Here is a 23,793-nt window from a genome sequence, read left to right on the forward strand (position 1 = left end):
CACTGATAACTATTTTTGAGTATAGTCTGTCAATCAATTGTACACCCACCTTATACGAATTTCATCTCATCCACATTTCTCTACGTCACTTATGAGAACGTCCTGTGGGACTGTGTTAAAATCCTTACTAAAAATCAAGATATATCACATCTACTGCTTTCCTCCATCAATCCCAGTTAGTGACAGACACTCTCGGTGCCTGTTATTTGGGAGACCTCCACCTACCCACAAAGTGCAAGGTAACTGTCGAACTCTGCTTGTCTGTTTTTGTAACTGAAAAGACTGAATACTGATATAAGAAACTCCTCCTTGATGTTACAACCCAACTGTTCATCACCAAAACCTAATTTATAATCTGCCCGTAAGACCTGTTCATCAGTAACTTAAACAACATAATATATGGGAAACAAAGACTATGTCTTCACTGGTGTGCAGAATGCAGGCAGTACACACGTAGCTATGCACCACAGTGAAAGACAGGTTGTGTCCACACTTGTCACTGTGGCATGTAGCTACACACTGCAGTGAAAGGCTCCAGCAGTGGGATGGCAGGGGGGAAAGCTCTAGCAAAGAGGAGATAATGGGACACTACACTGCTAATAATAGCATTGTAAATATGGGAGGCACTGCTTGGGTGTGTGAGAGGGTATATTTATATATATATATGTATATGTATGTATGTAGGGTATATACCCAAGGAGTTCAGGAGTGTCGAGCACTCTACTTGCCTAAGCAGTGCCTTACCATCTACACCGCTATTTATACCTGTGCTATCTGGGCGGGCAGTGCCTGTACTCTACACACCATCATAACTGTAGACATACCTAAAGAAATAACTATTTTCATGAATTCCTCTTTCCAACTGGTCTCTTATCAGCCTCCTCACGTGTTCTTGTTGCTGAACACTTCGTTGCTTGCCCACTTTTCCTACATTTATCAAATTCTTCAAACTTAGATCTCATTTGGGCCCTGATCCTACAAACACTTATGCACATGCTCAACTTTACTACTGAGAATAGTCCCAGTACTTGAATAGAACTTGCTACTCACAGTAGTAAACTTAAACATGTGCATAAGCATTCGCAGGATTGGGGTCTTGGTGATAACATAAAGGATGGGTGGCCAGGACCTGCATAAAAGTCCAGTGATTTTTCTAACTTCTTTCCACAATTACTCTATTTTCCTTCATTATATCAACACAGACAGAAGAACAGTAATTCTTATTACACATTGCTTTGTAGTCTCTTTTTAACCCCCCTGAAAATATACATTCAGACTGATGCTTTCTCTGTCATTTACATCAGAATAAAACCTATTACTTTAACATATGACCTCATCTCTTTAATCTACCAAATCTATCCATGCTATATAGTTACCTTAGTTTTCCCCAGTTATTTTGCCATTCAGCATGCCCAGACACTTACTTACAAATATGTTCTACTTGTTTAAGTTGTAGATGAAATATTATTCCACAGCCTCTCTCAATAGTAGGAAGCAGACTTTACTGTACACCAATGTTCAAAGGAAGGGTAAAGTAATCTACTGTCATGGGCAATATGACTGAAAAATCATACATGTCAAATCAAAATAGATATTTCCTACATTGCCTACTTTAGCTTTTTTTCCCACTGCATGCATCTGATGAAGTGAGCTGTAGCTCACGAAAGCTTATGCTCAAATAAATTGGTTAGTCTCTAAGGTGCCACAAGTTCTCCTTCTCTTTTTGCAGATACAGACTAACACGGCTGCTACTCTGAAACCTACTTTAGCTTTGAAAGCGATGACTCCCAAATACCAAAGAGTCAAGAAGAAAGTTAAATTCCAAGATTAAAACACTATATTCTACAGAAAAAGTGCCACTTTAGCGCACTTAAAAAGGTAAAATGCTACATAACTATGGTGAAATGCATTTTTAAAAGCTGCATAAGTGTTCTCAGCCCTCCAAAATTTTCTGAAGAAAACAGTAATGTCACCAACTTCAAATTTACACATCGTGCCTTTTCACCTCAAAAGATCCCAGAGAGACTTAATAAACCATATTTACATAAATATACATTTCACTTCTCCAACCCTGGATATGGCTGCACTTCAATGTTGAGTGAAGTAGTTCTTTTAGTAGTTCAGTACGCAGCAACACTTTACAATGGTTGTGGTCACACAGGGTAGCACAGGGTTGGCAGCCGAAGGAAACCGCACTAGAAATGAAGGTTGGCCGAATGAAGCTACTGAATTTTTAATTTTGCCAGGTTACTAATGGTTGCATCCCTACTCACGGGCAAGTGGTCTTAAATGTCTATCAGAGATAACATATGCTTAAAGTCTTTCCAAAAAGACTACACCACTGAGCCCGACAGGGTCCTCGGCTACCATGCTGGTTTAGTTTATCACGGACTCAGAATGCCACATCTACTAAATCATTTTCTATAGGTCTGGGTTTTCCATTCAAGAACTAATCAGGCTCAAACATGTTTGGAGATCTGATAAGATCCCAGCCCAGTGAGGTATGGCAGCAGACAGATACCTCCTACAAACTGACTTGAAAATATATATGACATCTAGCAAAATAAATCATAAGATACCCAGAATATGATGCTTTGCTGTCTGGCAATAGCACTTTCTTCTTGGGGATGTTTCCAAGGTTCTCTTCCTGCGTCTTCTCTCTTTCAGCCTTTGGAGCTCCCTCATAAGTAGTTTTTTCCATTTTCAATGGCTTTTGATCTAATGTTGGTTTCTCATTTTCATCTTTTATGTGTGTTCTGCTCCACGGTGTTTTTTCGTCACTTTCCTTACCAGGTTTTTGGAAATTGCTGCTCAAAGAGCTACAAGATGGTAGTTTTAATGAGGATTGCTGTAGCTTGCAGTCTTTACTAACAGATGAGAAATCGTCCTCAGAAGGTTTCAAAAATTTATATTTCAAATTGCTTAGAGAGGAAACAGTCTCCTGACTTTGTTTTGCATCAGAATGTTTTGCTACTTTGTAACAGTTGTCTCTAAACTCAGAGTCTGTGCTACATTGTCTATATTCTTGTTCTTCTCTTGATGTGTCTTTTCTATAACCTCTTTCTTCCAATGGATATACCTTATTATGCCTACCTCTAGAATGTCCTTCACACGTACCCTTGATTCTGTCACCTTCATCGGGTGTTTCTTTCTCCATGTGGTGCTCTCTATCTTTTTGTTCAATCTTTGAATAGTTAAATTTCCTCCATCTTCCTTTTCTATATTCATTTTCCTGTTTCGATGCAGCTTCTTCAGCTTCTTCCCATCTTGACTGAAATATTTCCACTGACTACAAGACAGAAGGAAAAATAATGGCATTAATTTTTAAAATGATGTTCACATTAACAACAAGCATGAGAGAGAGAATAGATGATCGTGTTATATGGTGTAAGTTTTAGTGGTCTAAATTTGGGATGTCCACATAAGTCATGCAGTGGCGGTAATATCACAGGGGACATTTCTAAAACTAATCAGCATGGATATTTAACTTTTAACCGTCACTAGAAGGAAATCAATGATTTACACGACCAGTGAAGTTTCTACCCAATATTCAGGCCTAAAGTCGGACTGATCAGGCTCAAGGAAATTTAAGAAACTGTATGCTTATCCTGTCACAAACTTCTGAATTACCTCTTTTTGTTTTTTTTAAAAAAAGAGGTATTGCAGAACGGCATAGCAGTTGGCAGGCTGCATGACATGCAGCATCAACTGTTTTCAGTAGGGACCCCACGGTAGTTTTCCTGAAGAATCACTGGCACCTTGCCTCACTTAGGGAAACAATCTCATCCACTTGCTGCTCCCAGTACTACTTCACTGGCATTCACAAGCCGAGGAGGACAGGAGTCCTATTTTCTGGTTGTAGTAAGAAGCCATCCCAGCATCTTCCAGAATGTCAGTGAGCAGTGCTAACAAACTCAAATGAAGAAGACTCAGCATCTGTCCCCTTAAAATATTCTTAAACCTATTCTTGGTATACGATTGAATACCATATATCCTGCACCTTTCACCAATAATTCTGAATAATAATTTCACCATGTTTTGCGGGGTGGGGTTGAGAGGTATATGTTTTTATGGCAGTTTGTTTTCTTAAAGGTTAGCTTTTGAAAACTACTCAGAGGTTTAGCAAGTGAGAAGCACTCTTGGTAGAGACGGATTGCAGGTAAAGTGGCCAATGGATGCATGATAAAATTAATTTCTCACGTAACTCTCCAACTTGTTACACGGATAACACCATCACAAAGGATATGTCTATACTTGGAGCTCAGGGTGGGATTCCCAGCTCGTGTGGACACACTTGCTCTAGCTCTCATGGAGCTAGCACCCTAAAATTAGTAGTGAAGCCCAGGTAGCATGGGCAACGGTGAACAGCTGGGTGGGCTAGAAGTGCAGAGTACAAACCCGCATGGGGTGTACACACACAGCGCGGCTACCCTGTGCTGCTGCTCACTGCTGCCCATCCTCCCCCAGCTATGCTACTCTCTTCAGCACACTAGCTCAATGAGCACTAGCACAAATGTGTCCCCTCAAACTGGGAATCATAACCCTTGCTCATACCACAGACATTGCCGAACTTCTTGTGTGCACACGTGGACACGTGTCTGAAAGAAATATCCCTGCAAATACAGATAATTTTGGAAGGTGCTCAGATACATCATAATGGGAACCATATAAGAACCTGGGTGAAGTGAAAGAAATATTTTAACTACAGTCTAGTACCCCACAGTGAAAAAAGGTAGCATGCAAAATCATGCAAATCCAAGTCTGATTTAGTCGGAGATCAGTCCTGCTTTGAGCAGGGGGTTGGACTAGATGACCTCCTGAGGTCCCTTCCAACCCTGATATTCTATGATTCTATGAAGTCTGACAGTATTAACGCCTTCATCACCTGATGGAAGTTTCAAGAACAACAGAGCTCGATCATGTCTTAAGCTATACATTAAATACTTCTGCCTTTACAGGGGTTTGACCTTTTCCAAAAGCTTAAAAACTGTAAACAAGGTAATTTGTTTTCCTTGTAAGATGCTTACCCCATATCTTTCAGCTACAATTTCCTCAAAATTTCGTTTCTCTCTCTCAGCCTGCTCCTTCATCCTTTGATAGGATTTCTTTAACCAACTTAATCCACCGTCTTCCACCATTTTAACTAAAGGAACAAAAGAATTAGATGTGATATTTTTGTATTTTAGGGTTAGCTTTTATTACCCAATACTTATTGTATACGCTACATGCAGCACAGAAACTTAAATTACCTCAGACAGACCTATTTTGTATGCTGACATGGAGTACATCTAGCTTTCTACCTTCATGTTCTTGCCCCAACTGAAAATACTGTAATAAAATATTGTCTTTCTTCCTATCCTGAATACATAGAACAGATGCAAATCTTCTAGTCTTTCACACCAAATATTTCTTCTTAGAAATTTACTTTAGTTGAATTCAAAGATGGTCAGTTTCTTGACAAGTAGTTTGTTGGTTTCTCTACCAGAACAAGCAGAACCAAATGGGGGTACATGGGAGTACGGCATGGCCGCAGCTGGCATGGGTCAGCTGACTCAGGTCAGCTGACTCAGACTCATGGAGCTTGAGCTGCAGGGCTACAAATTGATGTGTAGATGTTTGGGCTCAGGCTGGTGCCCAAACATAGGATCCCTCAGAGGGTCCCAGGGCTCAGGCTCCAGCCTGAGCCCTGGGACCCTCCACTCTTGCAGGGTCTCAGAACTCGTGCTCCATCCCAAGCTCAAACATATACACAGCAATTTTTCAGCCCCAGAGCCCAAGCTCTGTGAGACAAAGCCAGCTAACCCAACCAACTGCGTTTTTTTATCCCCATGTAGACATACCCTTTGAGCCAGATGAGTGTCTCAGAGTTGAGATTACAAAATGTAGTGGTTGAGGGTGCCTGGTGGGAAGGTGCAGGGGCACCCGCCGAAATTTTTGACTTGGTACACACCATCAGTCTTTGTGGAGCTCTCCCCACTGCATCCACTGGCCCCTGTGCCTCGCCTGCCAAGTCTGTGCGACACTAAGCTGCTGCCGTCCAGCCTGGCCCACCCAGGTGCAGCATCATCACTTCCCATCCCCGAGGGGGGAAACAGGCTGATCGAAGCAAGTCAAGGCCAGGCAGGCTCTTTGCAGGAGAGCCCTGGTGCAACAGCCACCTCCACAGCAATGGCAAGGAGCAGCAGCACTGGCTACCCCACTGCCCGCTTAAGCAAGAACTTGTGGCACTACGACCTCTGTGCACCAGGTTGCAATGCCACTTGCTCAATTTTGGCCCTGCTGCCGTGCAACCTGGCGTAGAAGGCCTGGAGCCAACTGTGAAGGGGCAGTCAGCATCCAGCATCGCTGCTCCTAGCCATTGCCAATAGTAAGCCCCATACATAATGTGCATATGGCTGCAGGCCCCACTGGCAAGATGTTTCACTGATGAGGTGTGGAAGGGTGATGAGTCTGCATTGCCTGCAAGGGTCACGTTTGAGGGGGAAGGACGAACAGAGAGTGCATCTCATGGAGCAGGTGTTCCTGGGAGAGAGATGTATTTTTTATACAGCATCATAACACGTACAAGGGATAAGGCATGGAAATAAAATACATGGTCCCTGATGTGGGGATCTTACAACCTAATTTTAGACATGATATATGAGGAAGAGCAACCTACAGTGGGGGAGAAAAAGGAAAACAAACAATAAGAAGATTTACATAGTTATTTAGTTTAACGTTGTGCGTATATTGATGGTACAACTGATTTTCTGTAATCTTCTCCATTTTATTATTTCAACATATAATGGGTGTTTTTGCAGGAAGGAGCAGGACATAGACATGCCCTTTCTTGAGTCCACTCTCTGTCACCTCCCTCACATGCAAGTCAAAACCCCCTTTCCTTCAAAACTAAATTAGTAACTAGATTCTTTTGCTGGGGATATTAGTAGGGTTCCCAAGATCCTGAAGGACTCTGCTGCTCTTCACCTCCTAGGGAGAAAAGATGGCTCTTCGAGCCAGGCCATGGGTGTTCCTGTCCATGTGATCGCTGGCGTGAGGGAGACCTCTGGAAGCCTATAGTCCATACAAATTGTCCACCGAATAAGTGGGTATGGATTCCCAACAGGGGCCCCTTACTACTCCCTACCACCCAGCATATAAGAGTCCTTCTTAGTATTTTATAAATGTTATGTGACATATTTCGTAAGTGCACTTGCTGGAAATAGATAGGATAACTCAAGGGTAAGAACTGAAGTGAAAAGGTTACAGAAATAATGTTTTTCACAAACTGCATTCTTAATGTATTTCATTTAAATGTGACTCACAGATCTCTGTAGTTGAATATTTTAAAACTGTAATTTGTGTAATGGAATGAAAGGAATCAAATGAGATGACAACAATTTATCATGTCCTGGTGGAATCATTCTTTCCTTTAATTAGTTCAAATGAGAGAAAATCTGTGTAGAAACTGAAGGTCAAACCACTCAAGATTATAAAATCAGTCAAGAAATATTCTACGAAACAATGTATTATGGTTTTAACCCAATATTTGCTACTGAAACAAGTTTTACTTCATTTGTCTTCACTGTAAGTAACTGGGAGCTCTGCTATGCTGACCATTTTATAGCATGAACGTCTCTGAGGGGAACACACACAGCTTTTCTTACTAAAAATTACTTTTTTACCTTTTTTAACTGAAGTTGCTTCACCCTCTTCTGGTGGTAAACCTGTTCCACCATCTTTCCAGTAGGGATTCAGCTCTCTTTCAGAAAGTCTAGACTATAGAAAACAATTTTCAACTGATGCACAAAAATCCACTTTGTCTAACAGTTGCTGTTACAACTTTTTAATTATTTTGTATGATCCATACAGAAATGTAATCCGTTTAAACATACCCAAATGACAATCTCGTTAAGAAACCTTGTGCTGGAACTTTAAAACAAAAAGTTTGACAGGGCAGTGTAACTTTCAATATTTTTTTTAAAAAATACTAATTCAAGAAAAATAGCCAGGTGAAGAATCAACTACAATTGTAAGCAGAAAATAATTATGAATGTTTTGAGGAAATGTGTGTCTTTTCTATATACAGTAGTACTGGACATCATTTTCTTCAATATTTTCTTCCAAAGAATAATCTCTGTAAGACTTCCTTTTGCAGTTCAGATGAGTGTACTTTCAAAATTACAGTTTGTTAAACAAGACCTAAACATTCCACTACATCACTTCTTCTTAGCACTAAAGAAGTTGACAGGAAATAAATGAAGGTCTCAACACTTTGGGAATTGCTCCCACTTACATATCCTTAAATAACTGACAGAATTCTATCTGTGCCTATGTCTGTCCAAGAATCCCAAGACAGATCTGGTATAGTATTTCTCTATAATTCTAACCACTAATAGCAGGCATTAGATTTTCTTGGTAAAACCCCCATGATCCAATAGTGAGCGTTTTTTGGTTGCTCTTGTCAACTTATTAAAATTAAAATAAAAAGCAGTAAAGAAGCAGCTCTGGAGGAAGTATGTTATGCAAAGGATGCAAAAAAATAACAGTTTTGGGTTTTTTTTAAGTACATCAGAAGCATGAAGCCACCCAGAGAGGCAGTAGGACACTAAACGATCAAGGTGGTAAAGGAGCAGTCAAGAAAAACAAGGCAATGGCAGAGAAGCCAAATGAATTTTTTGCATCAGTCTTCAGTGCAGAGAATGTGGGGGAGATATCCCATCAGAGCTATTCTTTTTGGATGACAAATCTCAGGAACTGTCCCACACTGAGGTGTCAATAGAAGAGATTTATCGATAAATTAAACAGTAATCATCACCAGGATCAGATGGTATTCATCCAAGAGTTCTGAAGAAACTCAAATATGAAATACAGAACTACTAACTGTAGTATGTAATCGATCACTGAAATAAGCCTCTGTACCAAATAACTGGAAGGTTGCTAATGTAAAGGTAACAAGGAGTCTGGTGGCACCCTAAAGACTAAGATTTATTTCGGCATAAGCTTTCGTGGGTAAAAAACCCACTTCTTCAGATGGGGTTTTTTACCCACGAAAGCTTATGCCCAAATAAATCTGTTAGTCTTTAGGGTACCACCAGACTCCTCGTTGTTTTTGTGGATACAGACTAACATGGCTACCCCTCCGATACTTAAAGTAAAGATGATTTTTAAAAAGGGATCCAGAGGTGATCCTGGCCATGACAAGCCAGTGAGCCTAACTTCAGTCCCAGGCAAGTTGGTTGAAACTATAGTAAAGAACAAAATTATCAGAAACATAGAGAAACACATTTTGTTGGGTAAGAGCCAATATGCCCTTTTTGAGAAAGGAAGTCATGCCTCACCAATCTACTAGAATTGTTTGAGGGTTTAAACAAGCATATGGACAAGGGTAAGCCAATCGATATAGTGTACTTAGCCATTCAGAAAGCCTTTGACATGGTCCCACGTCAAAGTCTCTTAAGCAAAGTAAGCAATCACGGCATAACAAGGAAGATCCTCTCATGGATCAGTAACAGGTTAAAGATAGGAAACAGAGAGTAGGAATAAATGATCGGTTTTCACAATGGAGAGAAGTGAACAGCGGAGTCCGCCCAAGGATATATACTGGGACCTGTGCTGGTCAGTATATTCATAAATGATCTGGAAAAGGAAATGAACAGTGAGGTGGCAACATTTGCAGATGATTCTAAATTATTCAAGATACTTAAGTCCAAAGCTAACTGTGAAGAGTTACATAGGGATCTCTTCTGAGTGACAAAATGGAAGATGAAATACTGATAAATGTAAGATAATGCACACTGGAAAACAATCCCAACTACACATTCACAGTTATGGGTTCTAAATGAGCTATTATCACTCAAAGATCTTAGAGTCACTGTGGATAGTTCTCTGAGAACTTCAGCTTAATGTACAGCAGCAGTCAACAAGGCTAACAGAATATTAGGAACTATTAAGCAAAGAGACAGAAAATATCTTAATGCCACTATATAAATCCATGCTTCCATTACACCTTGAATATTGTTACAAATTCTCGTTGCCCCATCTCAAAAAAAAAGATTTAGTGGAACTGGAAAAGGTTCAGAGAAGGGTATGGAACAACTTCCATACAAAGAGAAACTAAAAAGATTTGGGCTGTTCAGCTTAGAAAAGAGAAGACTAAGCGAGAATATGATAGTTGTCTATAGAATCATGAATGGTCTGGAAAAAGTGAACAGAGATGTGTTATTTACCCTTTCCCACAATACAAAAACCCAATGAAATTAATAGGCAGGAGATTTAAAACAAACAGGAGGAAGTATTTTTTCCACACAACGTACAATTAACCTCTGACTGCCACAAGGGGAAGACACAGGTGGACCACTCTATAATTGCCCTGTTCTTCACACTCCCCATGAAGGGTTGGTACTGGCCACTGTCTGAGACAGGATACTGGGCTTGATGGACCATTGAACTGACCCAGAATGGCTATTCTTATATTCTTATCCTTCAAGAAAGGCTTTGAGAAAACCAACATTCAATTGCAAATGAGAAGACACAGAGGAGAGAAAAGTATCAACAGCAGTTTTAATGACTGCAAGTTTCAATTCTAATACCATTTTCAGATGTTCAGCCCTCCCCCACCAAAAGAGTTCTGAAGTTTACCCCCAAAGGTGAATTTTCAAGCAAAAATCTATTCAAGCTGTTTTTGACTTATAAGGGGGTTAACAAAATGTTTTCCTTCATGTAACAAATTAATTCTGACCACTATTTTCTCCTCCTTGGAGAACTCAAAATTGCCTGAACTCTAAAACTTCAAACTTGCTATGTAAGTGGGCCTTAAGAAATCATACTTCCTTTGCTAAATTTGAAAATAAAAAAGGGAACTAAAACAGTTAGGAACCAGAAATTCCTGAAGTGCTAAACCTGCTTTTGACAGCAGTAGCCTCTTCTGCAAGTGCATAGAGAATATTTTCTTAATTTAAGTTCAGTACAGTTCAATGACTAATTCATTCAAAGTTAAAATACAATTTGGAAGTTGAAAAAGCACAAAAACCTGTTTTCCTCTTCCAATCTACGAATGAAAATTAGGTGTGAGGATGAAATCTACTAGTTCTAAAATTTTGAAAGATGCGGTAAACAGCCAGTTCAGTTCATAGAATCATAGAATATCAGGGTTGGAAGGGACCTCAGGAGGTCATCTAGTCCAACCCCCCGCTCAAAGCAGGGCTGATCCCCAATTAAATCATCCCAGCCAGGGCTTTGTCAAGCCTGACCTTAAAAACTTCTAGGGAAGGAGATTCCACCACCTCCCTAGGTAATGCATTCCAGTGTTTCACCATCCTCCTAGTGAAAATCTTTTTCCTAATATCCAACCTAAATCTCCCCCACTGTAACTTGAAACCATTACTCCTTGTTCTGTCATCTGCTACCACCAAGAACAGTCTAGAGCCATCCTCTTTGGAACCCCCTTTCAGATAGTTGAAAGCAGCTATCAAATCCCCCCTCATTCTTCTCTTCCGTAGACTAAACATCCCCAGTTCCCTCAGCTTCTCTTCATAGATCATGTGTTCCAGTCCCCTAATCATTTTTGTTGCCCTCTGCTGGACTCTTTCCAATTTTTCCACAGCCTTCTTGTAGTGTGGGGCCCAAAACTGGACACAGTACTCCAGATGAGGCCTCACCAATGCTGAATAGAGGGGAATGATCACGTCCCTCAATTTGCTGGCAATGCTGGCTACTTATACAGCCCAAAACGCCATTAACTGCTTTCGTGCTTGCTGATTAAAATCTTATATCTTACAAAATATAAATACATCTGCGATTAGATGGGATTTAAAAGAGAATTCAAAGAATATGAACATCCTGAGACAAAAAATCATAAAATGTTTACTGTACTATAGTAGGTACAGTGCTGATCAGGGCATTCTCTACTGGTAGTGTGGACTATGACTTTCCATAACTCATGGTTAATTTTTAGGAACAGACAATCTGCACGGGTCCCCGTCACTGAAGTAGGTTGCATGGCCTGCTCCATAAGATGCTGCTTAAGGCACAAGCCTCTTGCCATCGGCGTTCTGTTCTTGAACTATAAGGTCACAATAAGGGATAGCCACCAACACGCTGGGCAGTGTTTAAAACCTGGTGAGGGCATCCTCGTACTTAACTACTCGTACTTAACTACTAACTAAAACCTAAGGGTAACTACTATAACTAACTATATAGAACAGAATCACAGGAACACTGAGATAGAAAAAGTGTGAGGTAGAAAATCACACAACACTCCAATTCAAGCTACAGGCAGTGAGAAGGAACTAAGGGGGAATCAGGCGGCACTGCTCTTAAATTGCCATCAGCAGGTCTACAGGCCAGAGGGTACAAGCACTGCCCCTATGGAGTAGTGCTAGGCAGTCTTCGGGCTTTGGTGTGCTGTGTGAATGCACAACAGAGTGGAATACACATCTGCAGTCAACTGAAGGAGAACTGCATTCTCTCAGTCATACAAACCAATGTATTTAATTTGAGATACACCTTTGATTTCTACCTCCAAATTACAGAAGTTTGCACTTTCCACAAGATTCAGTAAGTGCTGACAGAGACTCCCTCCATGGAAAGAAGAAAATTGCTTCACTGTAATTCCTGTTCTCAGGAGATACATAAAGAGATATAGCTCTCCAGTTCTGAGTCAGTACTCCCAGAGTATGAATAGAAGGCACCTCCCTTATGCAGAAGTCTAAATTCATTAAGTTGCTTCACTACTGAGAGTGAAGGGTGCACTTGCCCCTGCACGGGAGCCATAATGGCCTTTATTGCCTCTGACCACTAGTTCCTTTTTCTCTACCTAAACCAGAGGGCCATATTCTCGTTCATGATCCTGCCATTTGACAACACTCTGGGAGCAGGCAGGAATGTCCACTGAAGTAAAGGGGTTCTCTGGGCTGCAAAGCACAGCTGAAATGTTTCTACCTTGTACTCCCAACTCTTCATCACCACGGGCATAAGGGACACGCTGTAGGAAAGAAGAAGAGTGGCTGGACTATGCTGCACTCAGTTTTAAAGATACCTTGGCGCTCCCACCAGCACACACACTGTGTGCCAAGAGCAGCTCTGACAGAATGGAGATTGTGATGCAGAAAGCATAAAAGAATGGCTGTGTCGGGAAAGTGAGCGGGTGTGTGACACTATGCTCCAAAGAAGCACCCTGGAAACCCATATTAACCACTGTGAAATAATTATGATAATGTTGTGTACAAAGTATGCCTTGTGAGGTATCACTTTAAAAATCTTCATCTGCTGAACATTAATATTTTGTTGGATTGTATGTGTCATCACGGTATGTCAAGTTATGAAGTTTTGCTATGCGTGTGTTACTGAAATATGTTGTAAGATTGAAAACACATCTGGAGAACAAAGACTCTGAATGGGAGAGGTGATCCCAGGCTGGAAAGGAGAATCCTATGTATTAAGAAACTCTACCATCTATCAGGGTGAGACACTGCCTGGTTCAAAACCTGTTTAGTTTATAGAACTAAGATTGCAATTTTTTTTTTATTTCCTAGGTAACCAACTTTGATCTGTACGCTTGTTATTTGTAATCACTTAAAATCTACCTTTCTGTAATTAACAAATCCGTTTTATATTTTACCTAAAACAGTGCGTTTTGGTTGAAGTACTTGGGAAATCTGCTCAGGATGCAATGGCTGGTCCACGTTCACTTACCTTTGTGACAGACTAGGTTACAAATAAGGCTGTGTATCTGTCACGGAAGTCACAGAAGTCATGGATTCGTGACTTCTGCAGTGGCTAGTTGTAGCCAGACAGCCCCCCCCCCCCCCCCCCCCTCAGACCAGCATTGCTGGAAACACAGGAGGAAGCTGGAACAGGGCACTTAACATATATTCCAGCACAGCCTTTGAAGCTGTGAAAGCACAGGTGTGCTGCTACAATGTGCCTCTGGGAACAGATACGACGATTAAGCTCACAGCAGGCAGAGGCCCTGTGACAGACATGGCTCTTAGCCCCTACTAAATAGCGTGATGCACACACACCAACATCCTAGGTGGGAAAATATTTACCCTGTTAAAAGAAATGTCCAGTAGTCGAAACTTATTGTTTCTCTTCTTTGCAAGTGTAAACTACTCTTGCGAAAGCTGGCGTCACCCAGACAGACCAGCCTCAATTTGGCATAAGAAAGGAGAAAGAGAATAAAGGAGTACAGAGGTATAAGTAGGGGACCTACAGCACCATGATTTTTGAGTGCTTTTCACTATCTATCTGCTGGTCAGATAAGTGACAGCCTCCCAAGGCTTCTGCAGCTAAGAGGGTCCCTAAGCCTTGTCCCTTATTCGTCTTTCCGTGGAATTGAGTGACCGATCCTGGCTTGGCACCGCTGGAATCGAGAGATGCAAGGAGGGTAAGAAGCACCCACACCTGATCGCCTATCTTTAGTGTACACATATTTTTGAAATAGAGCTCTATACTTCGTTTTCTTTCTTTGGGATTGTGGCTTCAGTTTTGTAACTTGTTTGTGTCTGTAACATCTCTATTTAAATAAGTAGGCACTAGCAATTTTGTAACCACATGATTAGAATCTAGCTTAATAAATTTTGGTAACCATTTATGCATAAGCCTGACTTGTTTTCTCTGGTTTACTGTAAAGCAGCCAACACAATTAAAGAACCTCAGCCGTTTTGGCTCTAAAGCCTGGCCATTAGGTGAGAGTACTAAGAGCCTAGCGTTGAGTTGTGCCGCCTCCACGGGGCAAACTCTTGGGGCACCTGTCAGTCAATCCTGGCTGCCCGCTGCGAAGGAGCTCTGAGCTCTAGCAGTTAAAGTCACAGGTGTGGAGAGGCTCTTAGTGCTGCCATTGGGGCACCTGTCAGTCAGTATTGACTGCCCGCTGCGAAGGAGCTCTGAGCTCTAGCAGTTAAAGTCACGGGTGGTTAGGACCTTGGGGCATCCGTCAGCCTAGCCCGGGCTGCCCACCGCGAAGGGACAGTGCGTCCTAGCGGTTAAAGTCACGGATGGTATAAACGGGCATAGCTGGCACCTCACCAAACATCCTTGGCCGTCGGCTAACACTAGTGTGGCTGACCCCAGGGCCACTCAAGCAGCTGGCTGCAGGATCAGCGGCTCAGGCAGCCCCAGGGACCACCACACCAGCTGCTGCTAGAGCAGACCCGCAGCAATGGCCTCCCGAGGGACCTCCTGAGCAGTGGCCGGTGCAGCTGGCACCAGGGACCGCCTGAGCAGCAGTCCCGGGGGCAACCAGGGCAATGGCCAATGTGGCTGTCCCTGTGGACCCCCTGAGCAGCGGCCCCGGGGACAGCCACACGAGCCTCTGCTCGGCAGCCCCTGGCTACTGGCCCCTGGGACCACCCAAGCAGCAGCCAGTGTCCACGAGTCCAGCCCCAGAGCAGCAGCTCCCCAGGCCTCCCCGCCCAGGGTAGTGGCACCCCAGCCCGCCTCCCCCCAGCCCCTGCTAAGATTTAGACAGGGGTATTTATGTAAAGATCATAGACAGGTCATGGGCCATGAATTTTTGTTTATTGCCCGTGACCTGTCCATGGCTTTTACTAAAAATACCAATCACTAAATCGTAGCCTAGTTATAAACTTACATTGGGCAGGTTTCTGACCATGGCAGGATGGTACAGCCCTGGGGTCCTAGGCTGGGAAGCTGGGGGAATTAGCTGAAGCCTCTCTATTGTTGGTTCATGACTGGCTGGCGAAAATATTCATGTAACTCAGCCGGGTGTGTCCCTGTCAATGGATGTATGTGTAAGTGCAGTATCTGGATGGGGTTTACAGCTTGCCCTAGCATCACAGTGTGAGAGGGAGCCCAGGTTGGTAAGACAGAGGGCTTAGCAATACCCCAGTTCCAGGCTGCACCCCAGGGAACCCGTCACAAGTAGTTAAATAGGATCTGTTAAAATATACCTTCTGAGATCAGGATCGACATGTAAATAATCATATACCACATTCCTAAAGCTAATATCCCTTAGAATTAAGAATTCATCATATATTTTTGGACTGAACACTGAAGACTCCTTTAGAAGTATAGAAAAGTTTAAAAAATAACCGAAAAAGCAACAACAAAACATCGCCCCCTTCACGCCTTCTCAAAAGCTAGTAAGGACAACAACTAGGATGATGTAAATTGAATCCAAACAGGAATCTCATGTCAACATTGATGTTTCTTAGAGGCAGGACAACAAACTGGAAATCTCTACAATAGTGGGTGGTCAAAGAGAGGACTACGGGCATATAAATACTAGGTAATATTTGTCTGCCATCTGCCTGCAGAACTGAACAGAAAGTCAATCTCCCCCTCCCTTCTGCCCCCGCCCCAGTCTGCCAATTTCTACCTATTCAACAGATCTCTATAAAGTGATTCAAGTATTATAGGCAGATAGCTGTCATAAAAATACAATTTTTATTATTTAATATTGTTCTACTAGAATTGGCTTTCTTCTTAATTGAAGTTTAAGTTAATGGGTTTCCTATCACACAGTAAGCTTCCTAAAGTAAATTCTCTCCCTCATCCCAAACAAGTAATAACCTGACCACCACCATATGGTCAATAAATACTATTTTAAGAAGATTTTAAAAATAAAATTGTAATCTAAAAGAGGATTAATTTAAGCAATTTAGAGTACACATAGTTTATAAAATCTTAAGTGTATGACAGAACTATACACTGCATTTAGGAAGATACAGAAAAAACTGGTGCAATATATAAATATTTTACCTGTTCAATTGTTTGGGCTCTCTTTTGCTCCAATAATTTTTCTGTTTCTTTGTCAGCTTTGAGTGATGCTGCAGACATGGTTTTCAGAGACATAAAATCTAAGGTCATCCATTCATCCCTCTGTAATAATACAAACAGTTTCATCCAAAACAAAATAATACCCACACTCAGTTTCTGTAACAAAAATATATGGCTTAGCTTAAATCAAACTCACAAAATGACCGGCATCATCTGATATCTAGAATATATGGTGTAGATTTTACAGCAGTTTCTAGCTGTCAAAACATTTTTGCATACAAAACAAATATTCTAAAGATTTCATTCATGAAATTCACTTACATATGCAGACTTTTTACTGCTTTTCTTTGTAATTCCAGGTGTTTAGTCTAGATGTGATTTATTTATGAGCAAGCACACTAGTAAATATGTGGGTACACACAAATTCATGAGAGTAAATAGGAATGTCGTTCTTCACTGAACATTGTATGTTTTGTACATCATTTTGCCAGATCACTTTACATGCCACCTTACTCCAAAACCACTGAAGAGTTAATGATTCTTACTGCATTTGGCTTCATGATCTCTTTGGTCTAATTTAGCAGGCACAAAATCTACAACTAATCATAGGGTGCAGCTGATAGCTCCCAGAGAGCTAGGTACCTAAACGTGCCCATAAATCCAGTAGTTAAACACTTATCTTCTATGAAACATGTTAACAAATGCAGGTACAAAACCACATTTACAGAATGCCAGATTGAGGCCATTTTAAATATAAGGGCTATTATCTCAAGAAAAAAGTAGATTAAATAAACCATGATATAGGGCAATATGCCACACTCAAACAGGTAAAGGCATATTTTCCTCCCTCCCCCACAGATCACACAACATCTACAACAAATAAAATATTTGTGAAGCATGAAAAGAAAGCAGTAAAATGCACAATGAAAATGACTAATTAACCAAAATCAAAATGTGAGACACATCCATGTGTATTCTAACAAGAATGGAATTCTGGTACCATTCTAGAACAACTTAAAAATATAGTGTTCATTCTGATCCTTAATTTTCAAGGCTTGAAGCGCCAATCTGAATAGCTGCCACTACGTTATGTCATGTCTCATTTACAACCAATGCTGCTAGATGATGCACCTGAGACACTTTTAAATATATGAAATAGAAGATACTCCACTTCCTAAAGGAGATTTGGGCTAAGGAGGAGGAACAAAAAGGTGGGGTCATCTACAAAATATCAATTTACCATGGTGAATGAGGATAATTAAGGTACAATATATATAGGAATGACAGAGAAGGTTGTACTGGTGGGGGAGTGGCACTGGATGTTCAAGAAAGCATAGAGTCAATTAAAGTAAAAATCTTAAATGAATCAAACTGTACCAGAGAATCTCTATGGCTAAAAATTCCATGCTTTAACAATAAGAGTATAGCAGTAGGAATACACTACCAACCACATGACCATAATGATGACAGTGATTGTGAAATGCTCAGGGAGACTGGAGAGGCTACAAAGGATTTCAACTATCCTCATTAACTGGGTACATCTCACCTCAGGACAGGATGCAGAGATAATATTTCTAGACACATTAATGACTACTTCTTGGAGCAGCTTCTCCTGGAGCCCACAAATGGAGAAGCAATTCTTGATTTAGTCCTAAGTGGCACACAGCCTCTGGTTCAAGAGGTGAATATAGCTGAATCACTCGGTAAAATCAACCGTAATGCAATTTAATTTCACATCCTGGGGCGGGGGGGAAAGTGGGCGTCAAAGAAACCCACCACAGTTGCATGTAACTTCTAAAAGGGGAACTACACAAAAACAAGGAAGCTAGTTAAATGGAAATTAAAAGGAACAGTCATAAGGGTGAAATGTCTGCAAACTGCATGAAGACTATTTAAAAACACCATTACAGAGGCTGAAGCTAAATCTATGCCCCAAATTAAAAAACAGCAAGAGGACCAAAAAACTACCACCATTGCTAAACAGCAGAGTAAAAGAGGCAGTTAGAGGTAAAAAGGTATCCTTTAAAAATTGGAAGTCAAATCCTAGTGAGGAAAAAGGAAAGGACCATAAACTCTGGCAAGTCTCGTGCAAAAGTAATAAGGGAAACCAAGAAAGAATCTGAAGAGCAATTAGGTCAAGACACAAAAACAGCAACTTTTTTTAAGTACATCAGAAGCAGGAAGACTGCCAAGCAGTCACTGGGACACTGGATGATTGAGAAGCTAAACGAGTATTCAAGGAAGATAAGGATATTGCAGAGAAGCTAAATGAATTCTTTGCATCAGTCTTCACTGCAGAGGATGTGGGGCACATCCCTACATCAGGGCCATTGTTTTCAGGTGACAAATCTGAGGACCTGTCCCAGGTTGATGTGTCCATACAGGTGGTTATGGAACAAACTGATCAATTAAATAGTAAGAAGTAACCAGAACCTGATGGTATTCACACAAGAGTTCTGAAGAAACTCAAATATAAACTACAGAACTACCAGCTGTAGTATGTAATCAATTGCTGAAACAAGCCTCTATACCAGGTAACTGGAAGGTGGTTAACAAAGCCTATTTTTAAAAAGGGCCCCAGAGGTGATCCTGGCTATTACAGGTCAGTGAGCCTAACTTCAGTATCGGGAAAATTGATAGAAACTATAGTAAGGAACAAAATTATCAGACACAAACACGATTTTTTGGCAAAGTGTCAACATGGCTTTTGTAAAGGGAAATTATGCCTCAATCTATTAGAATTCTTTGAGGGCATCAACAAGCATGTGGCTAAGGGTGATGCACTTGATACTGTGTACATAGATTTCAGAAAGCCTTTAACAAGGTCCTTCACCAAAGGTGCTTAAGGCGACTAACTAGTTACAAGATAAGAGGGAAGGTCCTCTCATGGATCAGTACCTGGTTAAAAGACAGGAAATAAAGGGTAGGAATAAATTATCCATTTTCTCAGTAAAGAGAGGCAAATAGCAGGGTCACCATAGGATCTATAGTGGGACCAATGCTCCTCAACATAGAATTACAGAATCATAGAACTGGAAGGGACCTCGAGAGTCCAGTCCCCTACACTCAATGCAGGACTAAGTATTATCTAGACCATCCCTGACAGGTGTTTGTCCAACCTGCTCTTAAAAATCCCCAGTGATGGACATACCACAACCTTCCTAGACAATTTATTCCAGTGCTTAACCACTCCGACAGTTAGGAAGTTTTTCCTAATGTCCAACCTAAACCTCCCTTGCTGCAATTTAAGCCCACTGCTTCTTGTCCTATCCTCAGAGGTTAAGAAGAACAATGTTTCTCCCTCCTCCTTGCAACAACCTCTTATGTACTTGAAAACTGTTATGTCTCCTCTCAGTCTTCTCTTCTCCAGACTAAACAAACCCAGTTTTTTCAATCTTCCCTCATAGGTCACGTTTTCCAGACCTTTAATCATTTTTGTTGGTCTTCCCTGGACTTTCTCCAATTCATCCACATCTTTCCTGAAATGTGACACCCAAAACTGGACATAATACTCCAGTTGAAGCCTAATCAGCGTGGAGTAAAGCGGAAGAATTACTTCTCGTGTCTTTGCTTCCAATACTCCTGCTAATACGTCCCAGAATGATGTTTGCTTTTTTGGCAACAGCATTACGCTGTTGACCCATGTTTAGCTTGTGATCCACTATGACCCCCAGATCCCTTTCCGCAGTACTCCTTCCTAGGCAGTCATTTCCCATTTTGTATGTGTGCAACTGATTGTTCCTTCCTAAATGAAGTACTTTGCATTTGTCCTTACTGAATTTCATTCTATTTACTTCAGACCATTTCTCCAGTTTGTTCAGATCATTTTGAATTTTAATCCTATCCTCCAAAGCACTTGCAACCCCTCCCAGATTGGTATCATCCACAAACTTTATAAAAAAGTGTACTCTCTCTGCCATTACCTAAATCATTGATGAAGATATTGAACAGAACCAGACACAGAACCAATCCCTGCAGGACCCCACTCATTATTCCCTTCCAGCATGACTGTGAACCACGGATAACCACTCTCTGGGAATGATTTTCCAACCAGTTATGCACCCACCTTATAGTAGCTCCATCTAGGTTGTATTTCCCTAGTTTGTTTATGAGAAGGTCATGAGAGAGAGTAACAAAAGACTTACTAAAGTCAAGATATACCACATCTACTGATTCCCCCCAATCCACTAGGCTTGTTACCCTGTCAAAGAAAGCTATCATGTTGGTTTGACACCAGCACTAACACATTGATAAATGTTCTGGAAAAAGGGGTAAACAGTGAGTTGGCAAAATTTGCAGATGATACACAATTACTGGTTTGGGCAACATAGTTATATTCAAAGCTGACTGCAAATAGTTACAAAGGGATCTCACAAAACTGGGTGACAAAATAGCAGGTGAAATTCAATGTTGATAAATGCAAAGTAATGCACATTGGAAAACATAATCCCAACTATAAATATAAAATGATGGGGTCTAAATGAGCTCCTATCACTCAAGAAAGATCTTGGAGTCATTGTGGATAGTTCCCTGAAAACATCCACTCAATGTGCAGTGGCAGTCAAAAAATCTAACAATGTTAGGAACCATTAGGAAAGGATAGATAATAAGACGAAAACATCATAATGCCACTATATAAATCCATGGTACGCCCACATCCCTGGAGTTCTGGTCACCCCATATCATAAAAGATATTCGAATTGGAAAGGGTGCAGAGAAGGGATACAAAAATTATTAAGGTTATGGAACAGCTTCCATATGAGGAGAGATTAAAAAGATTGGGATTATTCATTTTAGAAGAAAAGTTGACCGGGGGGGAGGGTGAATGATAGATGTCTATAAAATCACAAATGTAGTGGAGAAAGTGAATAAGGAAGTATTGTTTTCCCTTCACATAGCACAAGAACTAAACGATCACCCAATGAAATTAATAAGCAGTAAATATAAGGAAGTACTACTTCACACAATGCACAATCAACCTGTGGATCTCGTTGCCAGGGGATGTTACGAAGGCCATAAGTATAACTGGGTTCAAAAAGAATTAGACAAGTTCATGGAGGATAGGTCCAGCAATGGCTATTAGTCAAGATGGTCAGGGATGCAACCCTGCACTCTGGGTGTCTTTAAACCTCTGATGGCTAGAAGCTGGGACTAGACGACAGAGGATAGGTCACTCGATAATTGCCCTGTTCTGTTCATTCTCTTTGAGGCATCTGGTACTGGCCACTATGAAGTCTGACCCATTCTTACAGTGATCCTCTCCAAAAAAAGAAAAAGCTTGAAGAATTCAATGCTTACAGGGAGAACAAATGCCCATGAGCTAAAAAAGGGATTGCTTCTGAACTTTTATCCTGCTAGTTTCAGCAATCAGTAAAGGGCATTTCTCTGATTCAGAGAGGCTTTTTCCTTCCCTTGACTAGAGGCACTTCATGAAGTCAGTCCCCTGGAAGCCGGAACCATATTCACAATTAACTTCACAGTGTAGAAAAGGCCATGAAATTTATGATCATTTTTAGGTCATTGAAATGTGCTGGGGAAAATATGTATCTGTCCATTTGCCAATCCCGAAGGAGTCCACCAAGGGGGGGAAAAAATCCTCAAATATCACACTAACTCCTCATACAAAGTGTATAGTTTAATTCTGGACAGCCAAGTACCAGTTGACCAATTCACAGACCAACTAGTGTTTGGGCAAGGACGAAATGACCTTGAAGCAAAAGCTATTAGTAGAGATCCAAAAACTTTTTTATACAGCCTCCTCAGTTCAGACTGCATTCAACAATCTACACCTTAAAGACAGGGGTAGGGTCATTCAGGAAAGTTCCTGAAAGTTTACCTATATTGCCTTTAGGCCTGACCTGCCAGAAAAGAGAAGGAGAAACCTGAAAAGCAGAGATGCTGAAAGAGACCTGGGGGCAACCATGGACAGTAATTATATAGGAGTTTGCAATTCAACATGGCAGAAAAAAATAAATCAATGTAACTTTGGACAACAGATAAAGGGACATCACAGAGCACAGGGTGTATGGCCCTAAGGTGACTGCACTTGGAGTAAAGCATTCATTTCAAGATCTTTGATACCAGATACATTGGAGGGAGATTAAGAGAAGCTTACTTATGAGAAAATATATACAAGGGAAGCTACCTCTCTTTCTAACTGCACTTAGGTGGAAAAAAAGATGTGGGACAGAGAATGCTACCCCAAAAACTTCCCTGTACAATGGTTTGACAGGATAAACAGAGACCTAGTCTGGTTTGCACACCCTCACCAAAAGAGAAGCACTTCTTTGTTTTCTTTCAGCGTTCTTCAATTTGATGATTTTAAAGGACCCAAACCACTGCTGGTGTTACAATCATGGTATTACTAATAAAAACCTCTTGAAAGGAGGCTTAACTATACAGAGGGGAAAACTAGATTAGGGAAAGTGCTGGAAGCAAGGAGACCAACCTTATTGGTCCTTGGCTGTTCCAAAATTTACCCTCCTAAGACTATGTGGGCCTAGCACACACAAGTAATTCACGTGCCACACAGGAAGTAATTCACATGTGTGCCAAATAGAATTGGACTAGACTTGCTTTCAAAGAACTAAATAACAGTTCAGCCTGAATCATTTCAGTCTGCACTAGCTTAGTGCCATCTTGGTCTCCACTACCATAGTTAAGAGAGTTCTATTCTTACTGTCCTACAGTACATCAGTGGCCTTTCAAAAATCCCCCTACTCTATCTAGGGTCTCCATTAGCATCATGGGATAGGTAACCAAAACTGAACTGAGAGGATTAAAACACACATCAATATAGCTATAAAAGGCACACTTAACAGTCTGTGCTTAAACCAGTGTAATCACACTGCTTCAGTTAGGGGCAGTTCAATTCTCCAGATGACACAAATTTGTGAGGTGTAGAGCATAGCTAAGAAAACTAGCAAGATCCCTGATGCAACCAGTCTTGCTGGTCAAACATTCTGCCATTTCTTTAGTCACTGTACCTCTTCAAGCACCATGTACCCAAAAAGTCATTTAAGATTGACTTGATCTATGCAGAAAAATGAACGGGGTTAGTCAAGATTTTAA

General features: G+C 41.1%; 1 protein-coding gene across 1 annotated transcript in view; it reads right to left on the bottom strand.

Annotated features, from left to right (window-relative positions):
* Positions 1 to 23,793, bottom strand: part of CWF19L2 (CWF19 like cell cycle control factor 2) — a 168,712-nt gene that overhangs the window by 120,117 nt on the left and 24,802 nt on the right. Inside the window, exons 5-8 of the mRNA XM_048844425.2 lie at positions 16,705 to 16,824; positions 7,665 to 7,758; positions 5,028 to 5,143; positions 2,580 to 3,289 (exon numbers count right to left, since the gene is read on the bottom strand). Coding sequence (XP_048700382.1) covers positions 2,580 to 3,289; positions 5,028 to 5,143; positions 7,665 to 7,758; positions 16,705 to 16,824 — 1,040 coding nt within the window. The remainder of the gene's footprint in view (positions 1 to 2,579; positions 3,290 to 5,027; positions 5,144 to 7,664; positions 7,759 to 16,704; positions 16,825 to 23,793) is intronic.

Source organism: Caretta caretta, chromosome 1 (assembly GCF_965140235.1).
Source record: "Caretta caretta isolate rCarCar2 chromosome 1, rCarCar1.hap1, whole genome shotgun sequence".
Classification (NCBI taxonomy): domain Eukaryota; kingdom Metazoa; phylum Chordata; order Testudines; family Cheloniidae; genus Caretta; species Caretta caretta.